Here is a 20,159-nt window from a genome sequence, read left to right as displayed (position 1 = left end):
ATCTTGTGGATGAATTAAATATCTCATCAGCCAGATACATTTGGCAGTACTGAAAACCCACTCAAAAAAATTAACTCAATATTTTCCTAAAACCACTGCAGTATTACCTGTAAGATAAATTTTGTATGTTTACTATGGTTGATGAAGAATGAAGACAACTAGAGTTCAGAAGCAACTAGATGTTAGAAAAGTAAATTTTACGGTTTCACAAATAAGGATTTTATTGAATTGACAGAAGCCAGTTATAAAAATAGCATCCTTTTTAATTCTAAAAATAGTTTTGTACAATAAAATACTAAAATATTCATCACTTTAAATAAGGTTTCTCTCACCAGAACGAAAGTAGAATGTACTAGTTTGATATATTATTCACACAATTTTAAAGTGGTAAGATAAACATTTACAAAGACAATTCAGAAAATCCTGTCCTATCATTTTTGCTTCACCTTTCTTCTTCATATGAAGGCCTTCAATAAATGTTTAACTAAAGTATACATCATTACTTTTTATTTTTGTAATAACTTGTAATAAAAATATTTTTTTTCAGAAAGTGTAATGTGCTATGTAAATGGTAATGCAAATATGTAAATAGTAATGTGATATATTTAGAACCGGCAACTAGTAGCCTGCTTTCTGAGATAGTTTTTTTTCTTTGAAGCCAACTTATTTCTTCTTTCTTGGAAAGCAGGATACGTACTCAACATGCAGCTACATGTGCCTTGCCAGATGAAACCTTTCTGCAAGTAACTAAACGATAGCAAGATTATTTCTCTGCTGGAGAGATTCCCCGCCAATCTTCTTTCATGAAAGAATAGGTCAAAGGTTACTTTCTTTCACACACAAAGTAAACCAACTAAAATACTGTATTTCTGATTCAGTGATCTGTTTTATTGCCTCATTATTTCTTTTTTGCCAAACAAAAGATTTTTATTGTTAAGTTAGTCATATCTAAATATACCAATAAAACACCAAAAGGAATTTATGAAGTTTAGGTCCCTGAAAAAACAACAACTATTTCCAATTTTCCAATTTCAGCTTCTACTTTATATTTCAATACACTTACATCTGGTAATATAGAATGTAATTTGTATTATGAATACCTAGTTGTTTTCTTGCAATCCCAAACTTCCCTGTAATTTTGTATTGATATTTTGAAAGTGATTTTCTGCTCTTAAAATTCTTCGTGAATCCATCAGAAGTGCAGGAAGGCTGGAAATACCATACTATGGAGTAGAAGAAAAGAACAAGGCATAGTTTAAAAATTTGTAAAATATTAACCCTATGTTAGAAATCCCTAGTGTTAGGGCCTAATTTATTACTTGCTTTCTGAAGAGCATGACTACATTCACTTTGCCTTGCCTTTAGCCCTTCCCATTGCAAGTCAAACTCTTGCAATGAGCTCTACAATCCTTCTTTGCATATGCTCTTTCTACCACCTCAATGCCATCAATTCTATTAGGTCCTTCTAGGCCTCTGGTCCTATTCTCCTTAGTGGTCATTTCTTCCTTGTTCTCTGCCTTTTACTCTCCTATTTTCATTCTCTGTAGTTTGCATTATCTATCTCCTCTGTTCCTTTGGGGACATTTGGATCTGGATTTAAAGAGTCTAGTGATTAAGGCACCAACCACTAGTTTGGTCTAGTGATTAAGGCACCAAGCTAGAAACTGGGAGACCGTGAGTTTTAGTCCCACTTTAGGCACAAAGCCAGCTGGGTGATCTTGAGCCAGTCACACACACTCAGCCCTAGGAAGGAGGCAATGGCAAACCACTTCCAAAAATGTTGCTAAGAAAACTGCATGGACTTGTCCAGGCAGTTGCCACAAGTCAAGATTGACTTGAAGGCGCACACACACACATTTCCATTTTCTGTGAACGTGTAATTGTCAAGATATATGGACTGATGATTAACGTCCATGTGATTTTTGTGGTGAAGGCTCATATCCTGATTGTGCTTGTGGACCATCTATGACATGTTATTTTTTCCAGTCTCTGCATGTCTGGAAGGGCAAGCCTTACCAAAATCACAAGACTATATTTTATTCAGATAATAATAATGTTTTTATTTATTTTTTAATTCAGTATCCAAGTATCCTTGAGTCTGGAAACTCTGGAGCCATTACAAGGCTTGTTGTCTGCGTGTCTTTAGTTTCAAGAGAATATAAGTATTGTCCTGCACAGAGCTTAACACTTTATTAATATAGTTTTAATAAAAATTATCTGCCTTGTTTATACTTGTACATGTTGTTGGATATATCAACATTCCGCATGTCTGTATAACTCACCCCTATTTGCCTAAGCTGGGGTTTCTGGCTAAGTTAAGTAGCTGTTCAGAGTGTTTAAAGTAATTCCTCAGCCACCATTTTTAAGGAATCTTGAACTAACATAAAATGAGATTTACACATCAGAAATAATGAGTTACTACACTTCATCTATGAAAGCATTATTTTACTGAAATGAAATGAGATGAAGAATGTTCAATTTATTCAGCAGACCAATAAAGCTTAAAAGCTAATCACAAAAATCATCAATATGCCACTTGCTTTTCCACAACAAATGTGGGTATACCAACTGCTATATATTCCGATAAGGATACTGTCAGCCGTATTATTATATATAACAGGTGATTATATGAAAATAAATGTTGCTTTGAGAATAATTCTGCATGGATTTTATAAAGCAGCATATACATTTCAATACCGAATACTGAAATGTGCACCCACCTACATTCGAAGAGGCCATTTTTCAGATACAGGTGGTTTTCGGGTTATGATGGCAATTGGGACCAGGACTGCAGTCACTAAGCGGTGTGGTCATAAAGTGCGACGTCACTTGACTGCATTGCTTAGTGACGGAAATCCTGGCAGCCATTGTAACCCCAGGACGCGCGGGTTGTTAAGCAGGAAGAGGTGGGAGTCCCAGGTAAGGAGCACAAGAGGGTGTGTGGGTGCAATGGGGGATTGCTACAGGTTGGTGCTAGGGAGCCCAGGTGAGTTGGTGGGGGCTGCAGGATTGGTGGATGCCACAGGAGATGCGGGCAGGTGTATGCTACAGAGTGCAAGTGGGGGGGTGCTACAGAGTATGAGATCCCTCGTCTTAGGGAGAAAAAGTGGTGGGAGCAACTTACTAAGGTGACTTACAACCTTCTCTGCCAGCTTCCCCATTGACTTTGCTTATGGGAAGCTGGCAAGGAGGGTCGCAAATGGCGATCATGTGATGTGGCTTGCTGTAATGGCGTAATTATGAACTGGACACCTAAGGGACACTATGATGGCCAGAACTTTGAGGACTGGTCATAAGTCCATTTTTTCAGCGCCGCTGTAACTTTGAATGGTCACTAAATGAATGGATGTAAGCTGAGGACTACCTGTACTTAAAAAGATACCTGAAGATTGGGCTATGTTATATGCATGAGGCCAGGGAAGGAGAAATGTGGTATTTGTCTATCATCTTTCTTCACTCAAATAGGTTTCTATGTTGCAGTACATCCAAAATACCTGGGAAAAATATAACTGCATCTCCTAGCAACCGAACAATTATGTTATTTGCGTTATCTCAAACATGCAGAGATTAGTATTTGAAGGATAAGAAGTGGTAGCTACAGCTGTGATTCTTCTAAGCATTTCTGGAACAAAATCACAATCTAAAATGTAACTTCTTTTTAATTGCAATAACCTGATTAAAGAGCAATTAACAGCTACAGAGTGTTAAGCCATTAAATAGGTACTTACTACTAGTTTTTCTTGCGGGTTTTCCCTTTCATCATCCATTTGCTGAAGACTCTTTAAGTCTTTGATAAACTGAACTGCATTCCTGAGACAGGATATTTTTTCTTTTAGTTTGCTGTATTCTTTCTTTAGCTTCATCAGTTCTGGTTCAGTTCTAGCAAAAATAAATGTCTGAGCATCATGTTTTGGTAAGTTTTCCTTTTATTCCACAGAAGACTGTTTACATAACTGAATCTACAGGAGCAAGAGTTATAATCTACGCTATCACAGAGCAAGAGGGTAATCTGAATTTGGTTCAGCCCTGATGAAAATAAAGGAGATATGTGAACTGCCATTGCACCAATGTAAGGTTTAATTGTTCATGTCTCTTCAGTTTTGTCTTTCATCCAGTCAAAATCCCAGGTAGCGCAATTGTTCGCAGCACAAGCTTGTTTTACTTTTATATGCATTTAGGAAGGTTATGATGATTATCATTCAAGTGATAATCTAAGTCAGTGTTTCTCAATCTTGGCAATTTCAAGATGTGTGGACTTTAACTCCCAGAATTCTGGCTTTGGAATTCTGCTGGCTGTGGAATTGTGGTCACAAGGGGAGAAGGGATCAATCTGATTTCTAAAGTCAACAGGAAAAATGCTGCATAGACCTAATAGGAGGTCCATAGATGCCAACCAGTTACCTATTTCAAAAAGCAGGTTAATAAGGCAAACCAGTATTTTCTTACATGAATATTGTCAATGTTTTCATACTTGCAAAATAATGGAAATAAATCTAGAAATAATATTGCAACAGAAAGGAATGAATCTTGCCAGATGAGAGAAGCTGATTATACTGTTTGAAACCTATCTGGAGGAAGCATCTGGAATTTAATTAACGCTCCTCTTTTAGTTTTGAAAAAATCTTTACCATGTTCATAAATCTGCAGCTACAGCTTTCAGATCATATCTGGAACATGATTTCATGTGGCATAGTTGCTATGGGACATCTGAGATAAATACCAAAGTCAGCTGGAGCTTTAGGTCAATATTTTGATCAAAAGTTTAGTGCTGAAATCCTTGCTAGGGTAAGGAAAAATAAGCCTATCACTGGATTGGTATAAAATGGGATTTTAGGATTCAGTGATAATTGAATCAAAAACTTAATTGCAAGGTTACCCACAACATACCTACGTAGGTCTTCTTTAATTTCTATCAAACGTTGTCTTTTCTTATTTGTCATTCTGACCATCTGTAATGCCAGAAAACAAATGTTTAAGTATGAAAATCCTTAATAGTTATACCTTTTAATACTGCATATCATCACTGTCATTACTACTTTAAAATACAGATTTATTATAAAATTTAATCAAAATTAAAATCTTATGAAGAAACAAAAACTATTTGGAAAGTAATTTCTTCAATACTCTTCCTCAATCATCTTAATCAGCTGCAGGTGGCCTTACCCCTGAATATTTCACAGAGCTATAATTTAACTGCTAAGTAATGGGAGATAATGAGATTATTTATTTAAAATATTTATATCCTGTCTTTCTAATTAACAAAGAAAAATGAAATACACAGTTCTAAATAAAATAAAAATGTACTACGTTATGCTTAACAGAGAATACAAAGGCAACGCCAGAAAGAACAGCAGTAAAATCCATCAACTTTGTTCACTCAAATCACTAACAGTGAAAGGCATTCCTCAAAATGTTCACACTGAAGCTGAGAATGACTACTGGTAAGTGCTAAGTGATTTTCCATAGGCAGGGTATTTCAAAACCTAGATGTGGCCACTGGGTGGGAAAAATCTCTTTCTGGAGTCAACTTAATTTTAGAACATGTAAATATACACATATAGAACTGAGCAATATAGTGTGCATGAAACCTTCAAATTGTGTTTGTCAACTTCATTGTCTTGTGTAAAGGAGAGAACATATTCTGTTCTAGAATAATTTGAATTGAAGGAATTTCATATTGGTATTTCCTATTTCTTTAAATATTGTCCACTAAAAGCTAGTTTTTTAGACAGTGCTATCAAAGAACAGGACTGCTAGCAGAGAATATTAAATGGATTCTCAAAAATAAAACAAAACAAAATACCTGGAGGGTGGCAAAAAGAATTATATTAAGAAATTGCAAGAGTTATATTATTTCAGAGGTCAAGGACTGATTGTTGTAAATGTGTGATTATCTGTTTTGGAAAAGGCAGTATTCTCAACTAATCAAAGGATGCAACAATATATATTACTATGGAAGAGATTCTGTGATATCTCTTGTATTGTTCATATTATAGTAGTGAATTCATTGTTAAACCAGTGACTATTGATAAGTATAAAATATAAGATAGATTTTTTCCTTTTCTTCTTCTTAGTTTATACTTTAGTTTGTACTTTTAATTTTTTAATTTTCTTTTTTTCTTTAAGATTAAAGATTGTTTTGTTAAAAAATAGTTTTTTTAAAAAAATCAAACAAAAAACCCCCATCAATATTCCAATTCCACATACTTTTACCCATAAAATAACAAATACAGTGGTACCTCTAGTTATGAACGCCCCTCCTTACGAATTTTTCAAGATACGACCAGCTCCAGCCCCAAAAATTTACCTCTACTTGCGAACTCTGCCTCTACTTACGAACCGGATCCGCGGCCATTTTCCGTGCTGCCACGTGGTCGCGGCTTCCTGTGGGCGAGATCGCGGTAGCAAGGAGACGTTCGGTGAGGCTTGTGGTGTGTTTTGTGGCGTTTGGAAGGTGTTTGTGACGTTTGGAAGGTTTTTGAGGTTTAAAAATAAAATGCATATGTTTCAGAACTGTTTAGCCGTATTTACATTGAACCTTATGGGGGAAATTTACCTCGGGGTGCGACCAAATTCGGGGGGCAGATTAGACATATTTACATTGAACCTTATGGGGAAATTTGCCTCGTGGTGCGACCAAATTCGGAGGGTGGAACGGATTAACCGTATTTACATTGAACCTTATGGGAAAATTTACCTCGAGTTGCAACCAACTCAAGTTGCAATCAGAATCACAGAACGGATTAAGTTCATAACTAGAGGTACCACTGTATTACACTTGGACATTTACCATATTTTTCCGACAATAAGACGCCCCCATGTACAAGACGACCCCCACTTTTCCAACCCAAAATTAAGAAATCAATATTTTAAAGATACTGCAGAACACATTTTTATTTAGTAATTAGTTAACATTGACCTGATGTTTTGACCTCCTCGGTGGGAGGAGGTCCAAACCGTCTCTCTGCAGCTCTGCTTCCAGGCTCTTTTGCATAACTAATTACATTCAAGCATGAGTGAAACTGCCGATAGCTTGTCTCTGCAAACAGCCTTCTTCTAATTGGTTTGTTCAGCATCAGCTGACATCAGTTACATCAGGCTCGTGATTGGAGGAAGTCTGTTTGGGAGACAAGCTATTTCACTTGTGACTGGAGGCTAGCAATAGGAGGAAGCCTCTCTGCAGAAACAAAGTATGGGCAGTTTTGCAACCGTGCAATTCTCGGCTGACTTCCTTGAATAAGACGCCCTTCAATTTTTAGGGTAAGGATTTTAGAAAAAAGTATCATCTTATAGTCGGAAAAATACAGTAAATTGCAGGATGAACAAACTGTTCCTACAAGGAAGAAAGCGCTCTCATTATGGAGTGAAAGTATCTGGGTTTGGAAACAGACTCAAGCATTACACGTATTAAACTGCTTCTTCTGACATAAACTGCATGCCTACTTTCTGCTGTTGCTGCAGAATGTCACTGAAAGAAACGGAGAACACAAGTGTAATTATGGATAGTAGTTAAATATATTGGGTTCTAATAATGCTTTTAACTTGCTGTTTGATAGCTCCCCCCCCCATGACAGTATATTATATTTTACTCAGGAGGGGAACAGCAAGACTGAAACTTTCATTTCCATCCAAAGCACCTCTGGGAGATTAAAGGTGACATGATAGAGAATTCTCCCCATCAATAAGAACTTGATCATAATGGAAAGAGCCTTACCTTATTCCGTACCTTGTAAAAGGTAAGATTTTGGTACTGATCTTTAGCTACAATTTAATGAAATGTCCTAATCAAATACTTATATTGACTATAGGACTGGGAGAAAATCTATACAGTTTAAAAGAAGATACACAGGCCAGTTTACCTTTATTTGTTTCAACTTCATATTTTTCAGTTTCTCGGCATCTGCAGTCTAATTAAAAAATTCACACATTAATGATATGGCATAACTTCTTGGTAAATAATAAATTACAATAAATACATGAGATTATGAGATCAGAATTAGTAAAATTCACATTTCCTAATAATCAGAGTCTAAGAGGCTTATTTAATTCCAAGAAATCTGCCCGCATTTTAAATGTTGTTGGCTTTCCACATATCTATTTTTATCTTTTCTTAGATTCTACCTAAATTGGAATGAAAATCCAATCATAGGACCTGGATGAAGGTAATGCATAGGAAAAGAAGTCAGTATGGGTAATTCAAAGAGAATTGTTACACATAATAAAAAGAAAATGCTGCAACTGAATTTTTTCATTGTCTAGTTTTTCTCCTTCCTGGATGCTTTCCAAATCTCTGGATTTGTAATCAAGGGTTAGATTAATTTACAATACATTTATTTTCCAGTGCTTGCTATAGAGGTTTGTCTAAACCTTGCTTCCAATACAAATTGCAACACATTTATTTTCAATTTATTAATTATTCTAACCTGCATGTAGGTTCTGCAACAGTGTTATAGCGTGGACTGTTCCAGTCACCACTGCCCTGATGTACTGTACTATACTTTATTTATTTATTAAATGTATATGCTGCCCATCTCCCCCAGATGTATAATATTTCATAGCATTCTATCTGCTCCCCCAGTCAGATGCATTTAATTAGCATTCCTTTTCCACTAAGCAGTAGATAATTTTAGTGGTTCTTCTTAAATTCCCCCCCCCGCAACATTTCCAAAATGCAGAATTTCTGTCAATCAATACCTGTACGTACAGTGTAGGTGAGTTGATCCTTGAACCTGGTATGAAATGTATCAATAACTTTTCTATACTCCTCCAACTTTACTTCTTGTCTGAAACAATACATACATTTCATGATAAAACAAATTTATGCTTAAATGAACACATTAACTAATTTGTACATTAAGAAGTGCAATTTTTAGCCACTGAATTTTATCCTACTAATGGTCAGTAGTTAGATAGTAACGCCAAGGACCCAAAATTTTCCTATTAAAAAATGTTACTATAACTTCCAATGCTGAAAAGTTTTCAATTATCATTCTTAGGTTTGTACTTTTGCTGCTAGTCAGCATGATTCCTACAATAATTCTGATATCATGCAACTACTGCTGTTTTCTGGGATTTCCCCCCACCCCGATTTCCAGGTTGCATGCAGCCCTGATATTCTCTGGAGGTAGCCTATCCAAGAGGTAATGAGGCCTAAACCTGCTGAGCATTCAGATGATGATGATGGTATCTTAAATACAACAATTTGCTATGGCACATAATTTTTCAGAAAAAAGGCAATTATTCAAAAACAATGTAATTCTTTTATTATGTTTTTACAACATCTCTAAGCAGCACAACTGCACTGATTCCAATTTATAAAAGCGAAAAAGCAGATTGAATTACACGTTACATTTAACATCACAGCGGAGTTTTCAGTCATAAGGAAATTCTCAGTTATAAGAAAAGATGCTTACCTGTATTCTGCTATTATCTTCTCAAGCTCATTCAAAACAACTTCTTGTTTGGTAGCACATCTGGTACCCTTTTTTGGCTGTTTTGAAACTTTTTTTGAAACTAAATGAAACACAAAACAATATTAATGGATTTGGTTATTATGGGTCCAAACCTATCCATGCTTCCCAAAGATGTGCAATTTAAATTGGTGCATATGAAATGCTAAGACCTACCGTTTCACTCAGTTACTATAAAATCAAGATTAGCAGGTATCCTGGTACTATATAGAACTGAAAAATTATAGCCTAGAGCTATGGAGAGTGGAAAAACAACTTACCTTGACAGTCTGTCTCCCTTTCTGGTAAAACATCATTCTTATTTACATAGGATTGAGCCTTTTTCTTGGGTATCTATTAGGTCAAAGTTGAGAAACACATTAGTTGTTAGAAAATTACATTATCTAATTTGACAGGATCAGCCTTTCTCAAACTTTGTCAAACTACAAACATTGTCTAGATATACACTGTTTAAATTTCAAGTTAATTCTCATAACGCCTATAGGAAATACAAGGAATATAGTGCCAGAGACATTTATATGCTTTTTTGCAACAACATCCCATTAACTTTAAATAGATACTCTATAGCTGCACTACAGCAAAAATAATTTGAAAAAAATACATCTTCCTGCAACTAGTGGCCTCTTTTTAATAATAATGTAGTCTTTTAATAATCAGCCAGAGGTATGTGCTGATTGCATCATTTTCATAATGAAGAGTCTTATAACTGATATATATGGGACACAGTAAAGATTATTTTTGTACAAAAAACATTTAAAGATACAGTGATCAACAAAACATTAAATCAAATACCCAAGGCCTCCCCTAGAAAGTACAAAAGTAAACAGAAACAGCACCAACAATAACTTAGGTGTACATATTCATACATTTGTAATTTTGAGTAATACAAAATTTTGAACATCCATATTGAATATTTCTATCTAAAAAGTTATTTGCATAGATAAAGGTAATTATTAGGAATTACTATGCTGAAATAATTAAAATGATAAACAGATATGAAAAAATAATTTTAATTAAAGGATTCTTCAAGAATCTTTGCTGTTTTGTTAATTTTTTTATCCAATGTGATTTCCCACACCAGTTACCTGCTAGCACAGACTTATTATTTTTCCAGGACATATAAAGTAATGCAACACAAGACATTTAGCAAACTCAGTGTTTGCTATCAGCCGCCAGATTACTTAAAAAAAAAAAGCATGCTGGAAAACTAAAGTACATTTGTTTTTCAATTAATGGTAATTAAAATATAATTCTTAATCTTAACATTCAAATTCTTTTAAAATCTACCATTTAATTTGATATCTTACATTCTGATTAATTATTTCTTAATGACCACACAATTTGAAGTTCTCTGCAATGTATGCAAATTCTGTTGACCTCTATTGGAAACTATCAAGCAAATGTTTTAGTCTTTTATTATATATTCACTAATGCAATCAATTTCTACTAATATAAGAAAAACTCTACATGTTATGAAATCTGTACATAATATGCAGAAAATCATGCAGAATAAGAAATGGATGATATAACAGCAACCACATGTCATCATCTTTTGCAATTTATTATAATTACAATTGAACTTCTTTAAGTAGCTGTCTCTATTGAGCACATTGGACATAGGTAACCTATACAACAGACAATGTTTCTCAACCTTGGCAACTTTAAGATGTGTGGACTTCAACTCGCAGAATTCCCCACATAGCCATGCTGGCTAGGGAATTCTGGGAGTTGAAGTCCACACATCTTCAAGCTGCCAAGGTTGAGAAACACTGCAAAAGACACTAGAATGACAGAGCTATAACAGGGGCTGGAAGTATTTAGATTTGTAATTAAAAACCTAAGGCTATCAGCTCACTAAAAGTAATTTTAACATTCATGGATGCTGGAAACCATGCAGATTAGCACTATCAGGACAAATGAACACTAGAAACAAAAATAGGCTGTAACACGTGATTACAAGGAAATGGTACATAATACTGCATAATACTGCATATATACTGTTGAGATATACTGTCAACAATTGTCATTATACCTAATATTTCACTGCAGGGCCTGTACCAGATTTTTGAGCATACAAAAGGAGGTTTACAAGTATGGCATTTGCTAGTCCGGGATGAATACGTTTAAGAGAAACAGTACTAAAATAAGAAATTATAAGAATCTCACATGGCTTTAAACTACGTGTCAAGTAGGAACAGTAAGACCATTGTGAACTCTGCTGGCCTGAAATTTCAACTGGAAAAGAGTTAAATTGGTTTTGCTTGTAGTTTTGAGTCATGGAATTTTAAATATTATCCAGTTATAGCAATATACCACTGAAATAGATGTAAACTATTATATGTTTTAAAACATCTGTCTATAATAGATTATATTTTACTGCCAATAAAATGGAAAAGGTATTAGGTAAATCTTTTACATACCTTGTTCTTTACTGAAGATTCCTCTTCTGAATCTTCAGTTCTCACTATTGTTTTCAAGGTGTGGTGACTTTTTCTAGAAAATGTAAAAAAGCTACAGTATATTTTATCATGGAACTTTAAACACTAGAATGGAAACCTGCTAGCATCTTCTTTTTGGCAGTATTATATTGACTATATAATTTCACGATGGCCCAAAGAGTTCCATATGCTATTGCCAGATAAAGATTTACAGTAAGAAAAACAAGGAGTAAGCAACATAGTAGTGATAAAGTATGGTAATTCAGGGGTACGTATGTCATACTATAAAAAGAAAGCATGGTCACAAATGTGCATTTGTCAGGGATTAAGTTTAGTTAGTTATAATGAACAAACAAGTATAGGAGTGCATTATGAATGGTAAGGGATGGATTACATAGCAGAACCAAATGGACAGACAGAATATAGTTCAAATCTATAGCATATACAGTTGAATATTTTTAAATATTTATTTAATCAATTTATATGACCGCCTATCTCACCATAGTAACTCTGGGCAGATAACAACATACAAAAATGTACAAATAAACATAAAAACAAAATAAAACCCAGGTTTTCAAAAAAGGCTACACCAATCAGAACAACCACCTCATAGGCTCTAACCATCTGACCCTCATGCCCAGGAACAAGTCCAAGTCTTCAAGGCTTTCCAAAAAGCTGGCATGCAAATATCTTACAAAGGGTCCAACATCTTCTGACTTTTGTAAGAAAACCAAATCCTGAGAAAGTTGGCCAGAAGTGCCACCTTTTAGAACATATAGTAAGAGCTAAATATTTGGTACTGATGACACAGAGAAAGAACAAAAGATCAAGCAAAAAATCATCCAAGATTTTATTTCCTTCAAAACTGTAATTTAAAGATATTTTATAATCATGCTCAAAAGTATGACTTTTGGTATTCTTCTAACAAATGTCTCGAAGAAAAATCAATATATTTTGAATATACAGGCAGTCCTCGACCTACAACCACAGCTGGGACTGGAACTTCCGCTGCTAAGTGATGCAGTCATTAAGTGAGTTGCACCCAATTTTATGACAATTTTGCCTCAGTCATTAAGTGAATTACCATGGTCATTAAAAGAACCCAGTTTCCCCCATTGACTTTGCTTGTCAGAAGCTCCTTGGGAAGGTTGCAAATGGCGATCACGTGACCCTAGGACACTGCAACCATTGTAAATACATGCCGGTTGCCAAGTGCCCGAATTTTGATCATGTGACTGCAGGGACACTGAGATGGTCGTAAGTGCAAGGACCGGTCAAGTCACTTTTTTCAGCGCTGTTGTAACTTTGAACAGTAGTTAAACAAATGGTCTTAAGTCAAGGACTACCTGTATAGATAAGAATAAAAAGAGAAAACGTTGCTAAGAAAACTGCATGGACTTGTCTATGTAGGCACCAGGAATCAAGACTGACTCAAAGGCACCAAAAATAAAGAACATAAAATGCCACTGTTAACTGATCTTTATACTTTACCAGGAATTTTAGAAAGAAGTATTGGATGTGGGCAGAATATCCCTTCTCTATTTGCATGACATACCTTAAGTGAATTAAAATGGAATTGTATAAGTGGTTAGTGGCTAGCTTAAGTTAGCGTGGCTAGTATATAGTAAGGCATACTAATAAATTCATGTACACTAGAAAATCAGTCTAGAGAAAATATTAGACAGAAAAAATGTCCTCAAACTTATTTCTGGAATACCTTTTAGTTGTATTTTTCTTTGGGGGCTCTGAATCAGACAAACTGCTGGAAAACTCATCCGGTGTTGAATATTGATCATTCCCATTCCCAGCCCCTTCCACCTCTTCATAAACAGACACAGCAGTGCTATGTAAAGGGTGATCTAGGGGGAAAAAAAGTACTAATTAACTGTAACAATTTAGAAGAACCAACATTTTTCACAACAGAAGATCTCAAAGCAACAGTTCCCATGTAAAGTGGATGCAGCAATGCCACTCAAGAGGAAGATATTAGGAAGGGTGAAAAAAACACCAAGATGCAACAGGCCTTGTACAAAGGTGCTTGGTAACTATAGTTCTCTGAAGCAATCACACAGAACAAATGACCATGCAAGGCAGATATCCCACCTTGATTATTCTGGAGTTCAAACCTAGTGTGGTCAGCTAGACATTAAGCGAGTAAATACGCCTGGTTATGTGAAAGGGAGAGTAGAATTTTTAGCCCTCAGGGTAATATAACTGACACAGTTGGCAGGATTTAAGAATAGGCATTAGGACAAATTAAGGAAACAAAATGTTTATGGTAATGATGTCAAGTTCCTGCAAAAGTTGGACACTGTCCCAAAGAGTCTGTGCTTCTGGAATAAAGCGAAGAAAAACTTTATCAGTAACAGGTACTGCTAATATGAGCATCTTACAGTGGGTAAAGGTGACACATGCCATGTCTGTCTCTACCTGGGAAAACAGGGACTGTGGAGGTGCAGAGGGAGGGTAGTGGCTTCAGGAAACTGCTACTGAGTCTGACATTTATACTTAAGGATTCCAGAGGCTAGACCAGTGTTTCTCAACCTTGGCAACTTGAAGATGTGTGGACTTCAACTCCCAGAATTCCCCAGCCAGCATGGGAGTTGAAGTCCACACATCTTCAAGTTGCCAAGGTTGAGAAACACTGGACTAGACACTGAGCTGTTTACAGCCTATTACAGCCAACAATGCTCCCCTGTTTGATGACGGGAGCTCCTCTAGCCTTGTGAAGAGCACTACTTACACAGTTGGGGGCTACTCAGAGGCCTCCAGTGAGAGAGATGCTTTTGTTGTTTTAACAACTGGAAGATGTGCAAAGCAATGACCAAGAAATAGCAATCTGTGTGGCCAATGTTCCCACTTCCAAATGAGCAAAATCTGAAATGTTTCATTATATAGTTTGCAATTCGCCAATATTAATTTTTAATATCACATTCGGGTATATTATTTAAACTTCTGTTGTAAAATACTGCAATTTCTTTTACTATTCAATTGCTCACTAACATTAAAACTAATTCAGATGCTGAAGTTATCTTGGTAGGAATCTATAATATATTTGATCATTCTGTATACGTAGTTAAACAAGTACATTTATAAAAATGTACTAAACATTGTCATATGTAGGTATATATTTATTTAACTTGCTTATTGGAAATGTAAGACAATCACATCTTTTATTCTGTATTCCACCAATCCACACACAACATCTCAGAACAATTACTATCTACAAATTGCAGCTGGGAATAATATCTTATTAAATATTTATTACAAGTATTTTTATATTACCAGCTCAGCATGATTCCCGGCCGTTTACAGTAAATATAAAACACAACATCAGTCAGCAAAAACAATAATTCAGAATGCAGGTGGCTACCCAATCTGCCAGTCAGAAACAGACAAACCTAATAACTATGTATGAACATCTTAAAAATATAAAATACAATAACTAACCAAACAAGTCATCAGTTTCCTCTGTTTGCCCAGTTCCAGGAATTTTCAAAATACTTGAGATATCTGGCTCCTCAGGTGAAAGCAATTTACCATGAGGATCCAGCTTGGCTTGATGTCCCTGCAAGGGAAGCAGTTATATAAAATACACTGAAATTTATTGAAGTTTAAAAAATAGAAGTACTGGCTTAGCATAGAAATGTTAATAAAACATAACTACATGCTGTCTAAACTCTTCAGAAAGCCAATAAAGAGAAAATTAAGTTAAATATTTATGGGGGTATTACAAATATGTAATAAGTACAAATTAAATTAAAAAAAGAGAAAAATTAGCAGGGGCCATATGTAGTACTACCATCTAGAGCCGTGCATATAGCACCTGAAAATATTTTCGAGCATATAAATAGATTTTCCTGAAATCATGGAGTCGCTGTCTGCAGCTGCCGCATAATTCCAGAAAAACATGCAATTGCATTCATGTTCACACTCCAAAGCACCTTCTGGAGACTGAGTGCAAAGCACTGAACAGCCCTACTCCAAACTGTCACAAAAATTGATGGCCTAATTTTCTGTTAGAAAGTCACAGTTACTTCTATAGCAAAAGTAAAATGGCTCAAAAATTAAACAAACTTTATAGAATTCCTATAAACTCTATACCTGGATCAAGTCAAGGTTATGTATTAAAAACAACTTAACAGAACTGCTGAATGCCTATTCACATTTTTAAAAAACACCACTTACTGCCAGTTTCTTTTTGAAATCTTTTTTTGCTTTCCTCTTTGGCATCTTCTTACTAGAGAAACAAACAAAAGAGGGAAATGACCTTAAATGGATACACCCCTCTTCTCTTTCTTTACATTCATGAATCCTCCAGCTCGATCACTATAAAATCTTTATTCCAGCCTTGGAATAAAGAGCAACCTAGCCAAATTCCCAAATTAACTTGACTACGTCGGAAGCAACCGCTTATTCAAGCCTGGCCAGGCAAAAGTCCCGTGATGCTTTGAGGTAGGTGTGTTCAGACGTCCCTGGAACAAGTCAATCTAAGAGTCTGAATTCAGCTGTAATTCTACTGATGGCTGCACGCCATTCTTCAGGGTGCCAGATTCTTATCTACACCCACCCGTCACCTTCAAAAGGGAACAGACGGAGCGCGCACCCCCCAAGCCACCAGCTTTCTACCTGTACATTTATGCATGCAGAAGCTGATTGCAAATACCTAGGTTATTTCCCCCAAAGTTCAAAGAGAGGGCTCAGTTAATAAAGAAGGGATTTTCGTTTGAATTGCCCCACTCTCTTCCCTGGACTTAGGAAGGTGATTGCAGGAAAGCACCACCCCAGAAGCCTGAACCAAGTTTCCTCCCTACCACCAAGTGCTCCTGGAAGAACCCCAGAAGAGGCAGCCAAAAAACAGGCATAGCCCCTCGCCTCCATCCCCCAAGTACCACTGCCTCCTACTGTGCGGTGGAAAGACCCCCAAACAGTATTTTTATTGATGAGCCCCTTATCCCGAGCCGCAGTCGGAAGGCTTCACAGGCGCCCGCGCTGCCCACTCCCGCCCCCACCCCCACCCCCACCCCCACCCCCACCTCGTTCACCTATCGCGCGCGCACTCCTTCAAAGATTCCGAAGCGCCTCGTCTCGTGAGGGAGGGTGGGACTGGGAGATAAACGCGGGGAGGGGAGGGGAGAGGCGGGCCGCGGAAAGGCGGGCAGGCTCTCCTGATTACCAGCTACTTCTTTCCGCGCCGAAACTCAAAGCGCCCTGCCAGCAGGTCCCATTGAGTACTCGAAAGAGGGGAGAGAGGAAGAATGGAGCTCAGTATCACCAAACCCGTTCGCTATGCTACCTGTAGTTTACTTCTCTGCTATTCTACATTAAATTCGACAGTTCGCAGAGAGGAGCGAAAGAATGTAAATAGTGGACCCTTTTCCTGAGGGGATACCCCCCTATTCTCTTTAAGAGTGGTTTAGTCCGCTGACTTAGAGGTAAGTGTTTTCGAAGAGTACCCTATTACTATGCATAGCCGCGTGGATAAAGGAAGTAGCGCCCTCTAAAGGGAAGATACAATACGGATGTAAAGGCACAAGCTGCAAGATGCAAGTTACAAGGTACGATGCGGATGTTGTGAAGAAATGGTGCTGTAATTTTTGCATGTTTTTATCTGTGATCTAATATACTGAAGTTGCTACGTGGGTTTGCAGACTTGTTATTCAAGGAGAAGCATGGATGAGAACAGTCGAAATCTCTAGTTCTTCCGCGTAACCATTTTTTTTTCGTGTTCAAGAAAAAACTAAAAATGCATCGCAAACAATTACAGATACACCACGATTTTGTTTAACTGTTTAATTCAAAAATGTATCTCCTGATGGTGCCTCACTTCAAATTTTAGACAACCTCTGCAATGAAAAGACACTGGAACATCTGAATTCTTCTAGTATTCCTTATTTTTGTTATATTATTAGTTAACAAAAGAAAATCTGTTGTTATCCAAAGTAAAACCACTTGCGATCCTAATTTCTCTCCTCTTTTCCATGCAATTATCTTTAGAAATTTACAGGACCTCATTTAAAAAATCCAACTATTCTTCTGTTTTCACTAGATTAAACATCCTGCTAAATCATAATGTATGATTTGTTTGGTTCTGGTTTGTGCTTTGTGTGAATCCACACATTTTATTTATAAAACATGGTTTATAAACTAACACAATATGTGAACCCAGCCACTTTGGATTATTCAGCAACTTTAAAATTAAATCATGGCTTGATTGAGATTTGATGGTACACATTCTGGACCTGATCAAATACAAATTGCTCAAGTATCTTACCCTGAAGGTTGTTACATGAAACACAAAAAGGCCAATTGTAATAATTCAGTACAAGTTTTTTACAGGATGTTCTCACCAACCTCTTCCCACTTGCAGAGGTATTTCCTATCAAGTGTATTGCATTTCCTATTGCAGTCAATTGTTTTGTCTGTGGTAGATACAGTGGTACCTCGGTTCACGAAGTTAATTCGTTCCACGATTCTGGTCGCGAACCGAATCAAATTTCCCCATAAGGTTCAATGTAAATAAGGTTAATCCATTCTGAACCATATGTATTTTTTTTAAACCACAAAAATATGAAACAAAGTACAGTACAGTACAGTATGAAGAGAGAGAACACTAACCTTGCTTGAGGCAACTTCTGGCGTGGAGGACAGGAAGGCAGGTGGGGAGGCGGTTATTGTTTGGAGGGAGAGTCCCCCTCCAAAAGGACATCAGGGAAATCTTCAGGGGTGTCCTCTCTTCTTTGTCTCTTAGCTGCAGGCTCAGTTTTGGCGAAAAATCTGTCTAATGTCACTTGTTTTTTCCTGCGCTGCATAACCCTCTGGAAATGAGAGACCACATTATTGTTCATCAGATTCAACACTCTGTTTGTTACAGTTATGTTTGGGTGGTGCTTCTCAAAGAAATCCTGGCACTCATTCCATTTTTCCATAATGGATTTTATCACATCACTGCTAACCTCCTCCCTGTCTTCCTCTTCCTCAGTGGAATGCTCCTCAACAAGCAGCTTCTGCTGCTCACTCTGGAGTTCAGCAAGTTCTTCCATGGTCAGCTCCTCCTTATGGTCCTCAACAAGCTCCTCTATGTCTGCACCATCAACATCCAGACCAATACTCTTGCACATGGACATCCAATCACTGTGGATGCCACTTCTCTTGCAGAGTTTATCAAACCAGCCTCTACTGGCTTTAAATTCTTCACTTGTTGCACTTGTAGAGGGTTTTTTTTGCAGTAAATCACTCTGCAATTTCCTGGCTTTTTCAGAGATCATAGCTTCACTAACGCTATCACCTGCCAGCTGTTTCTCATTCAACCACACTAACAAAAGTTTTTCCACCTCTTCCAGCACTTGTGTCCTCTGCTTGGTTAACAACGTTACTCCTTTTGCCACATCAGCTCCTTTGATGGTATCTTTATTCTTCAAAATAGTCGAGATTGTCGACTTTGCCATCTTGTACTTCGAGGCCAGATCAGTCACATGAATACCACACTCATGCTTTTCTACAATTTCCTTCTTCAATTCAATGGTTATTTTCTTCAAAACCTTATTCTTACCATTCTTGCTCTGCACTTTCTTTTTACCACCATGCTTGCTCTGCACTTTCTTTGGAGCCATGCTAAAAAGCACACCAAAAAGCTTCACAGCCAGTGTTTGTCTGCGACCGCGATCTCGCCTATAGGAAGCCACGACCATGTGTCAGAGCAGGGAAGATGGCCGCGGGTCATGTTCATCACCCGATGCGGAGTTTGCGAACGGAAGCAAAATTTTGCAAATGCTGCTGTTCGTGAACCGAATTGTTTGTGAACAGAAGCGTTCGTGAACCAAGGTATTACTGTATATGATGAATAAGGATTATAGAGAAGATACCCAAAGAATAGATACACACCATTCCCAAACAACTGTCTACATTTTCAGGTTGCCTTAACTGTACCATGTCTGATTTAAAGATTGATAAGAAGGCAATAAGGTTTTTCCAGCATTTGTAGTCAGTTCAATGCAGATAAAAAAATTAGAGTTTTAAAAGACACAAAATACTTAGCCTGAATGTCAGTGGGCAGTTGGGGGATGTACTTGATCAGTACAGAAAGCTATAGGAAGAAAGTCCTTTACTACTTATGTATTCTACTGCAGTGTTTCTTAACCTTGGCACCTTTCAGATGTGTGGACTCCAACTCCCAGAATTCCCCAGCCGCAGTTGGGAGTCCACACATCTGAAAGGTGCCAAGGTTCAGAAATGCTGTTCTGCTGGACAA

General features: G+C 36.9%; 1 protein-coding gene and 1 long non-coding RNA gene across 4 annotated transcripts; one reads left to right on the top strand and one right to left on the bottom strand.

Moving 5' to 3' along the window:
• Nucleotides 1–713: 713 nt before the first annotated feature.
• CENPU (centromere protein U) lies at nt 714–18,666 on the bottom strand. 3 transcript variants are annotated; one of them, XM_088131759.1, is made up of 12 exons: nt 18,527–18,666; nt 16,097–16,148; nt 15,359–15,476; nt 13,626–13,767; nt 11,891–11,963; nt 9,731–9,803; nt 9,414–9,513; nt 8,705–8,783; nt 7,860–7,907; nt 4,888–4,949; nt 3,729–3,879; nt 714–1,223 (listed from the first exon to the last, which is right to left on the bottom strand). In XM_088131759.1, the coding sequence occupies exons 2-12, from the start codon at nt 16,139–16,141 to the stop codon at nt 1,101–1,103; spliced, it is 1,014 nt and encodes a 337-aa protein (XP_087987885.1). In that variant the 5' UTR covers nt 16,142–16,148; nt 18,527–18,666; the 3' UTR covers nt 714–1,100. The 3 variants fall into 3 exon arrangements, with proteins under 3 accessions (XP_087987885.1, XP_025018786.1, XP_087987888.1); XM_025163018.2 differs by lacking the exon at nt 18,527–18,666 and adding an exon at nt 16,954–17,215; XM_088131762.1 differs by lacking the exon at nt 18,527–18,666 and having other exon boundaries at nt 16,097–16,839.
• LOC148216838 (uncharacterized) lies at nt 4,962–8,678 on the top strand. Its single transcript, XR_015794297.1, has 3 exons — nt 4,962–5,441; nt 7,594–7,736; nt 8,115–8,678. It is a non-coding gene; the product is annotated as an uncharacterized LOC148216838 (long non-coding RNA).
• Nucleotides 18,667–20,159: the final 1,493 nt, after the last annotated feature.

The sequence above is a fragment of the Python bivittatus genome, unplaced genomic scaffold, assembly GCF_059951505.1.
Source record: "Python bivittatus isolate LINGU-HERP-01145 unplaced genomic scaffold, Pbiv_v1 ctg000070_np1212, whole genome shotgun sequence".
In the NCBI taxonomy this organism is placed as follows: Eukaryota; Metazoa; Chordata; class Lepidosauria; order Squamata; family Pythonidae; genus Python; species Python bivittatus.
Note: the sequence above shows the minus strand (reverse complement) of the source record. Positions and strands in the feature narration are given on the sequence as shown.